The 10,000-nt window shown below is 43.2% G+C and overlaps 1 protein-coding gene across 8 annotated transcripts in view; it reads right to left on the minus strand.

Moving 5' to 3' along the window:
* Positions 1–10,000, minus strand: part of pnpla8 (patatin-like phospholipase domain containing 8) — a 33,617-nt gene that overhangs the window by 14,718 nt on the left and 8,899 nt on the right. For all 8 annotated transcript variants that reach the window (XM_061961441.2, XM_061961437.2, XM_061961442.2 and 5 more), the window contains exons 4-9: positions 8,172–8,323; positions 4,164–4,258; positions 3,924–4,095; positions 3,792–3,849; positions 3,521–3,715; positions 1,107–1,302 (exon numbers count right to left, since the gene is read on the minus strand). In XM_061961441.2, coding sequence (XP_061817425.1) covers positions 1,107–1,302; positions 3,521–3,715; positions 3,792–3,849; positions 3,924–4,095; positions 4,164–4,258; positions 8,172–8,323 — 868 coding nt within the window. The remainder of the gene's footprint in view (positions 1–1,106; positions 1,303–3,520; positions 3,716–3,791; positions 3,850–3,923; positions 4,096–4,163; positions 4,259–8,171; positions 8,324–10,000) is intronic.

Below are 10,000 nucleotides of genomic sequence, written 5' to 3' on the forward strand. Positions count from 1 at the left end.
GTGTCCGACTTACTACCGGCAATGCGGACCAAGCTCTGGCACTGATCATACAGGGAGCGGACTGCCACAATCAGACAGTCTGATACCCCATACTCTCTGAGCACTCCCCACAGGACTTCCCGAGGGACACGGTCGAATGCCTTCTCCAAGTCTACAAAACACATGTAGACTGGTTGGGCAAACTCCCATGCACCCTCAAGAACCCTGCCGAGAGTATAGAGCTGGTCCACAGTTCCACGACCAGGACGAAAACCACACTGTTCCTCCTGAATCCGAGGTTCGACTATCCGGCGTAGCCTCCTCTCCAGTACACCTGAATAGACCTTACCGGGAAGGCTGAGGAGTGTGATCCCACGATAGTTAGAACACACCCTCCGGTTCCCCTTCTTAAAGAGAGGAACCACCACCCCGGTCTGCCAATCCAGTGGTACCGCCCCCGATGTCCACGCGATGCTGCAGAGTCTTGTCAACCAAGACAGCCCCACAGCATCCAGAGCCTTAAGGAACTCCGGGCGGATCTCATCCACCCCCGGGGCCTTGCCACCGAGGAGCTTTTTAACTACCTCAGCAACCTCAGCCCCAGAAATAGGAGAGCCCACCACAGACTCCCCAGGCACTGCTTCCTCATAGGAAGACGTGTTGGTGGGATTGAGGAGGTCTTCGAAGTATTCCCTCCACCGATCCACAACATCCGCAGTCGAGGTCAGCAGAACACCATCCTCACCATACACAGTGTTGATAGTGCACTGCTTCCCCTTCCTGAGGCGGCGGATGGTGGTCCAGAATTGCTTCGAAGCCGTCTGGAAGTCGTTTTCCATGGCTTCCCCGAACTCCTCCCATGTCCGAGTTTTTGCCTCTGCGACCGCTGAAGCCGCACACCGCTTAGTGCAGTTCATCTTTAATACCAATTAATTAGAGTACTTATGACACCCCATTGTGATGAGGTGGCGACTTGTCCAGGGTGTACCCCGCCTTCCGCCCGAATGCAGCTGAGATAGGCTCCAGCACCCCCCGCTACCCCAAGCGGTAGCAAATGGATGGATGAACTTATGACACCCCTGCATTAGATATTTGACTATAAAAAACAGCCATTTGCTTAATCATACCTTCAGTATCTGTTGCACTGCTGATGACGTTGGTGAGTTTGGTTTTGAGGCTGGTGTAGGCGGTTCCGTTCTTCCCCACCGTTTCGTGGCGCCCAGTGCCAAGAGAGAGCACGCACTGGAGCGGCGTGTTCGGCCATAGGCACTTGCACTCGTGGATGGCCAACGCTGTGGGATTGTTGATCAGGAGACCGCCATCCTAGAAGAGGACCCAAACAGTGTTAGTGCTCTTAGTTGATAAATATAGACGCCAGTGTGCCAAGCAGGGTTAAAGGTCATTTCCACATTCCTCTCTTCCTTCTTCTGGCAGACCCCCAAGAAAGGTCAAACATGGAAAAACAAACAAAAATGTCATTGCGTCACGATTTCACAGCTGAATAATAAAGCCAAGAGGAACGGTCTTGTGTTTTTGTACAGTATGTCGCGTCACGGCAGAATCCTCGCCGACAGACATCGCCCTTTGTGCGGAAAACTCGAGCAGGAGTGTGAGAGCAGTGGGCGTCGGCGGCGCTGCCTCAAACTGTCAACGAAACGGCTCGGCGTGGAATGTGGCGCGCAGCACACACAAGTCATCGTCTTCTTCCCAGCGCCACCGGAGAATGCAGACAGGCATCAGTGTAGAAAAAAATAGCAGGGGGGAGAGAGAGAAAATAAGGACAAGGCTAATTTTGCGTTAAGTAGGTTACCATGCCTTGAGCGTAATTGTTGCTCATTAAAAAGCTTATTTAAATTGACCTCATTATGATAGAAACAATGGCTCAGATCTTGCGATATATAGACAAAAAGCAATCAATGGATATTTAATAATATACAATCAATTTCAGCCTTCCCGGTAAGGTCTATTCAGGTGTACTGGAGAGGAGGCTACGCCGGATAGTCGAACCTCGGATTCAGGAGGAACAGTGTGGTTTTCGTCCTGGTCGTGGAACTGTGGACCAGCTCTATACTCTCGGCAGGGTCCTTGAGGGTGCATGGGAGTTTGCCCAACCAGTCTACATGTGCTTTGTGGACTTGGAGAAGGCATTCGACCGTGTACCCCGGGAAGTCCTGTGGGGAGTGCTCAGAGAGTATGGGATATCAGACTGTGTGATTGTGGCAGTTCGCTCCCTGTATGATCAGTGTCAGAGCTTGGTCCGCATTGCCGGCAGTAAGTGGGACACGTTTCCAGTGAGGGTTGGACTCCGCCAAGGCTGCCCTTTGTCACCGATTCTGTTCATAACTTTTATGGACAGAATTTCTAGATGCAGTCAGGGCGTTGAGGGGATCTGGTTTGGTGGCTGCAGGATTAGGTCTCTGCTATTTGCAGATGATGTGGTCCTGATGGCTTCCTCTGGCCAAGATCTTCAGCTCTCACTGGATCGGTTCGCAGCCGAGTGTGAAGCGACTGGGATGGGAATCAGCACCTCCAAGTCCGAGTCCATGGTTCTCGCCCGGAAAAGGGTGGAGTGCCATCTCCGGGTTGGGGAGGAGATCTTGCCCCAAGTGGAGGAGTTCAAGTACCTCGGAGTCTTGTTCACGAGTGAGGGAAGAGTGGATCGTGAGATCGACAAGCGGATCTGTGCGGCGTCTTCAGTAATGCGGACGCTGTATCGATCCGTTGTGGTGAAGAAGGAGCTGAGCCGGAAAACAAAGCTCTCAATTTACCGGTCGATCTACGTTCCCATCCTCACCTATGGTCATGAGCTTTGGGTTATGACCGAAAGGACAAGGTCACGGGTACAAGCGGCCGAAATGAGTTTCCTCCGCCGGGTGGCGGGGCTCTCCCTTAGAGATAGGGTGAGAAGCTCTGCCATCCGGGGGGAGCTCAAAGTAAAGCCGCTGCTCCTCCACATCGAGAGGAGCCAGATGAGGTGGTTCGGGCATCTGGTCAGGATGCCACCCGAACGCCTCCCTAGGGAGGTGTTTAGGGCACGTCCGACCGGTAGGAGGCCGCGGGGAAGACCCAGGACACGTTGGGAAGACTATGTCTCCCGGCTGGCCTGGGAACGCCTCGGGGTCCCACAGGAAGAGCTGGACGAAGTGGCTGGGGAGAGGGAAGTCTGGGCTTCCCTGCTTAGGCTGCTGCCCCCGCGACCCGACCTCGGATAAGCGGAAGAAGATGGATGGATGGATGGATGAATAATAATATATAATAAAATAAAAATAGAATAAAATAATACTAATAAATAAAAGGGAGATTATTCCTCATCTGCGTCTGGGCATAGGTCAAGAGAGTTGACATACAGCAAAAAAAGGGCTCCATGAGCTTTCAAATGCTTGAACCGAGCCTTTTAGCGAAAACCGAAGTTTTTCCAGTTTTAGATTGTAGAGAACTGCAAGATACAATTCTATGCAAGCTGTCTGACATGGTGCGTGTGTCGGTTTCAAACATTCCCATTTTTTCCATCGGAAAAAATATACAGTGCAAGGTGTCATACCTGATGGAGGTCTTTTTCCAGTACAAATTCCTGGAAGTAGCCCGGCGCCGCAGACGAGGCCCTGATGGCCTGCCACATTTTGTATTTGCAGTCTCCGTGGTAGTGCGACCTCACTCCTGGCATGAGCCTGTAGTTCCGGAACACGTAGGCTTTCAGGGGGAGACCCCGGTTCACGACTGTGCTCACAGCTGACACCTGGTGGAAATATCGGAAGCTGAGAGGAGACACCACAAAAAAACAAAGCAGGGATCAGCTGGGATGTGTAGCCTACTTTGGGACAGTTTGGATCTCTGGCACTTTCTATCAAGCGTCCATCACCCATATGTTCCCTGAAGAAAGAAATATCATATTTAGTACAGGTCTTATTTTGGAATTTTCAAAAATGTATCAAATAAGAGCTAACTTGAGGATGCGTTCCCATATTTCACTGTCATAGAAAGCATGGCTCCAGCCCATCTTGACGGCCCCCACGATAACATTCTGCTTGAAAACATCCGAGCCCAACTTCCTGTACATCTGCTCGCACTCTTCGAGGGGGATCTGAAAAATCCCCAGCATGAACGCCAAGATGGCACCTAAGGCGAAAGAAGAGACTCGTTGGGTCCTTTTTTTCCCCCTGCATATCAGGATGATGACATCTTACCTGTGCTGACTCCACAGATGTAGTCGAAGAGCTGGTGGATTCGTTTTCCAGTCAGGTTCTGCAGTTTGAGAAGGGTCTGCAGAGCCAGTAATCCTCTGAAACCAGCAACATTGTTTATCAAATCAAATCAAATCAACTTTATTTACCACTAAAACTAGGGATGTTCCGATCAGGGTTCGATGCTGCCAATTAGGATACTGTGTGAAATAGGCCGACACCGATCACATGTATTAACTGTGCATTTTTTATGTATTTATGGTGAGTCTTATTAACAGTTTAACAACATCAACACAATATTTAAACTTGTTCCTTATCTTTTATTACATACAATTGCATACCTGCCAACTTTTGAAATCAGAAAAACCTAGTAGCCAGGGTCCAAGGGCCACAGGTCCAGGACAAAGTCCTGGTGGGGGGTTCAGGCTTCGCCCCCCGACGCAAAATGATTATTAGCATTCAGACAGGTTAAAATGTTGCTAAAACCATCACTTTTCTATCAGTCACAGTGACTTTTCAAAACAAAAATATTACAGCAAAAATCATATGGGTTGATTGACATGTTTATTCTGTAAGCTAACTTCAATAGTTTGAAATTATTTTGACAGTTAATGCCAGTTATCCTGTCAACCTTTCACAAGACTTCAATTTGTTCATTGAAAGTATAAACAGTATAAACACTTTTTACAGTAAACAAATGGTAAAACAGTACTAAACAATTCCATTAAAAAAAAAAATGGTGTCATTATTAACTTTCTGTCCAAGCTTGTATAATCTACTGCCTTGTTCAATTGTAAAAAATATTCTGTGCCTAAAATTCACATTTCTATCACAATTATCATACTGTAAACATGGTAAGCTAACTTCATTAAAATTAATAGTCCTGTCAATAGCATGGAATTACAATTCAAATGTAGTTTTTTTGTAAGCCTTTCAAAAGAATTCAAAATATGAAAAAATCATGAAAATTAATTGAAGCCATCAGACACTTGAAAAGTGGCACATCACATCTCTAATGTAATCATTTGAACTTTTCAACAGAAATAGCACTGCAAAAATATTAAGGACATACTTCTGTATTTTGGTAGTTATGCTGTCAACATTTAACAAGATTTCTTCAACTTGGACTTGAAAGCATAAATAGTATAAACACTTTTAACAGTATAACAGTACTAAACAATTCCAATAGATAACATTGGTGTCATTACCTTTTTGTGGCTAAAATCCAAATTTAGCAACGGCATTAGACTTGTGTTTTTTTGTCCCAACGTGGTCTTTTACATCACTAATTCCTCCGTGTCCGATCGAAAAATCTTGTCTGCACAAGGTGCAATTCGCGTAGTTTTTCACCCTTTTTGGAACGGATAATTATTCCCGGATAGGCTTTTGAATATTCTTCACGGAATGACTGCAGTTTTCTTTTCGGTTTAAGACTCGTTTGCGATTTTTCTCCGGCTGATTCCATGATCGTTCGCTCGTTTGGAAACAATGGCAACTGGTGACTCGTGCTATAAATAGCCTCGCGCATGGCATTCGGAATGGCTCGATGGGAAGTTACGGGAAGCAGTGTCCATTGTGATTGTTGTTACGCGATTTCGTGAATAAAACTTAAAAAAAAAAAAATTTAATTAATGAAAAACCGTATTTTTTATCACTGCAACCGTAACCCGGAATAGGTTGATGAAAACCGTACTAATTACGGGAAAACCGGAGTAGTTAGCAGGTATGCAATTGTTTGAGCAAAACAAAGCACAAAACAACTAAACAAAAGCAAAAATTACTATCTGCTACCTATTTAAATCCTGGGGTTTTGGCCCTCAAAGTCCTGCTGTGTGCAGGGAATTATTGTCTGAGCTTGTAAACATGAACAAAAACAACAGTAAAATATTTGAACAAATTAAAAATATCTAACTAATCACTCTATTATTGATTAAATACTGATACCAAACGTATTTAACTACAGTACAGGCCAAAAGTTTGGACACACCTTCTCATTCAATGCGTTTTCTTTATTTCCATGACTATTTACATTGTAGATTGTCACTGAAGGCATCACAACTATGAATGAACACATGTACTTAACAAAAGGAGGTGAAATAACTGAAAACATGTTTTATATTCTAGTTTCTTCAAAATAGCCACCCACTGCAATGATTACTGCTTTGCACACTCTTGGCATTCTCTCGATGGGCTTCAAGAGGTAGCCACCTGAAAAGGGTTTTCACTTCACAGGTGTCATAGTTATGATGCCTTCAGTGACAACCTACAATGTAAATAGTCATGAAAATAAAGAAAACCCATTGAAATAAGAAGGTGTGTCCAAACTTTTGGCCTGCACGGCACTTGGATGAGGGTATGTCTACAGAATATATTAATTGATGAAAACTTTATTCATTACTCGCAGTTTTACGTAAATTATTATACATAAACTGTGTTTACCAATAACTTAGCTTAAAACATTTATTTTTTTCAATCATTCGAGTACATTCGGGTAGTCTTGTGTAATGCAGTATTTTGTGTCTATTTAGGTATGGTTAACCTGAGTGAAGTCTCCCCGTTTCGCTGGCTCTCGTGTCGTTTTCGTGGGTTTCGCTTGCATACGGTTCAAACCGATATGGCTCAATAGCTTCAGTTTCTTCTTCAATTTGGTTTTCGCTACCTGCCTCCACACTACAACCATCCGTTTCAATACATGCGTAATCTGTTGAATCGCTTAAGCCGCTGAAATCCGAGTCTGAATCCGAGCTAATGTCGCTATAGCTTGCTGTTCTATGTGCCATGTTTGTTTGTGTTGGCATCACTATGTGACGTCACAGGAAAATGGACGGGTGTATATAACGATGGTTAAAATCAGGCACTTTGAAGCTTTTTTTAGGGATATTGCGTGATGGGTAAAATTTTGAAAAAAACGTCGAAAAATAAAATAAGCCACTGGGAACTGATTTTTAATGGTTTTAACCCTTCTGAAATTGTGATAATGTTCCCCTTTAATTTCCTATTAATAACTGGTTACTTTGTGCTGTAACGCGGTTTCATCTACACTTTTTTAACTTTACTAAACATTTATTTCTTGCTGGTGTTTAAAGCTAGTAAGGAGTATAGTCCCTGACACAAGGCTGAAGCATAGAGGTGACAGAGCTTTCGCCGCTGCTGCTCCCAAGCTCTGGAACGACCTACCTCTGAGTGTTAGACAAGCCTCCTCTCTTCCTGTTTTTAAATCTCTCTTAAAAACATACTTTTATTCCATGGCTTTTAACACTGAGTGATATCCATCCTGCAATGGCGCCCCATAATACACCTGCTGTGAACCTGTTTTTATGTTTTTATTTATTCTATTTTATTGTGTTTTGTTTGTGTTGTGTTGTGTTGTGTTTGCTCGGTACTCGTTTTATCTTTTAACCTGCCCATTGTACAGCACTTTGGCTACCCCTGTGGTAAATTTTAAATGTGCTTTATAAATAAAGTTGATTTTGATTTGATTTATAGCTTCGCTATTAGCATGCCTGCTCCTGGCTTGCTATGTGTAACATGTTTAGCCTCGTTCTCCAGGGATCATGACGATACTATCTGCTGTAATGAAAGTGATTATCATTAATTGAGTGGAGCGGCTCCACACTGTGTATGGAGACACATAAATAATACAGTGTCAGCCAGAGGGGAATGGCGTTTGTGATTGGCCATAAAAGGCAATAATCAACAACAATCACATACTTTTTCCCAAAAATCTGTTGGCCAATCGATTGGCAAATTTATTTAAAAAAAAGGAAGAATGTGATGCAGCCTGGGAGCAGACTGAAAAATGTGAAAAAAACCCACAAGTAGGTTAGGAAAATACTAAGTACAAAAAACACTTTGTAGGCTAAGGTAAGCGGACTGGAACACAACCCCTCCTTTGGCAAGACCGGAAGACGTGGGCAAGGAAACGGCATGATTTTGGTCACAACATAGTCAAGCCACAGAATGATTGTAACGCCATCGTTCCTCGCCAATTATTACAGCAGTTAAGTTTACCTTGTTCCCCCTCCATCTATGGCCAGCACTCGAATTCCTCTGCCTTTGACTGGATCTGTGTAGCCAATCAGAGCGAGCGCCTCTCTCACAGCAGCCTGGAGGCGGTGGTCGGTGGCCTGGCGCAAGCGCAGCAGGCAGGGCACCGCCTTCTCCTGCGTGGCGAAAGAAACATAACAGTTCGGAGCAAATTAAAAACAAGTAGGGCTGCCATATTTTGAGGAGAAAAACCTAATTGCAATTTGATTTGTGATATATTTTATACAGAAACATGCATAAAACTGCCAAAATAACAGGAAGACATGTTACTTTTAGACAATCAATAAACATATTCTAGTCTCATTATGTAATAATTTACCATACCTGCCAACTTTTGAAATCAGAAAAACCTAGTAGCCAGGGTCCAGGGGCCGTAGGTCCAGGACAAAGTCCTGGTGGGGGGTTCAGGCTTCGCCCCCCCGACGCAAAATGATTATTAGCATTCAGACAGGTTAAAATGTTGCTAAAACCATCACTTTTCTATCAGTCACAGTGACTTTTCAAAACAAAAATATTACAGCAAAAATCATATGGGTTGATTGACATGTTGATTCTGTAAGCTAACTTCAATAGTTTGAAATGATTTTGACAGTTAATGCCAGTTATCCTGTCAACCTTTCACAAGACTTCAATTTGTTCATTGAAAGTATAAACACTTTTTACAGTAAACAAATGGTAAAACAGTACTAAACAATTCCATTAAAAAAATAAATTGGTGTCATTATTAACTTTCTGTCCAAGCTTGTATAATCTACTGCCTTGTTCAATTGTAAAAAATATTCTGTGCCTAAAATTCACATTTCTATCACAATTATCATACTGTAAACATGGTAAGCTCACTTCATTAAAATTAATAGTCCTGTCAATAGCATGGAATTACAATTCAAATGTAGTTTTTTTGTAAGCCTTTCAAAAGAATTCAAAATATGAAAAATGAATGAAAATTAATGTAAGCCATCAGACACTTGAAAAGTGGCACATCACATCTCTAATGTAATCATTTGAACTTTTCAACAGAAATAGCACTGCAAAAATATTAAGGACATACTTCTGTATTTTGGTAGTTATGCTGTCAACATTTAACAAGATTTCTTCAACTTGGACTTGAAAGCATAAATAGTATAAACACTTTTAACAGTATAACAGTACTAAACAATTCCAATAGATAACATTGGTGTTATTACCTTTTTGTGGCTAAAATCCGAAAAACGTTGAAAGTTTTCCACTTGTATCGCTAGCAACGGCATTAGACTTGTGTTTTTTTGTCCCAACGTGGTCTTTTACATCGCTAATTCCTCCGTGTCCGATCGAAAAATCTTGTCTGCACAAGGTGCAATTCGCGTAGTTTTCACCCTTTTTGGAACGGATAATTATTTCCGGATAGGCTATTGAATATTCTTCACGGAATGACTGCAGTTTTCTTTTCGGTTTAAGACTCGTTTGCCATTTTTCTCCGGCTGATTCCATGATCGTTCGCTCGTTTGGAAACTGGCTGATTCCGTGATCGTTCGCTCGTTTGGAAACAATGGCAACTGGTGCCTCGTGCTTGGCAGCGGTGCTATAAATAGCCTCGCGCATGGCATTCGGAATGGCTCGATAGGAAGTTACGGGAAGCAGTGTCGATTGTCATTGTTGTTACGCGATTTCGTGAATAAAACTTTAAAAAAAAAAAATAATTTTAATTAATGAAAAACCGTATTTTTTATCACTGCAACCGTAACCCGGAATAGGTTGATGAAAACCGTACTAATTACGGGAAAACCGGAGTAGTTGGCAGGTATGATTTACTTTTA

Source organism: Nerophis lumbriciformis, linkage group LG05, assembly GCF_033978685.3.
Source record: "Nerophis lumbriciformis linkage group LG05, RoL_Nlum_v2.1, whole genome shotgun sequence".
NCBI lineage: Eukaryota > Metazoa > Chordata > Actinopteri > Syngnathiformes > Syngnathidae > Nerophis > Nerophis lumbriciformis.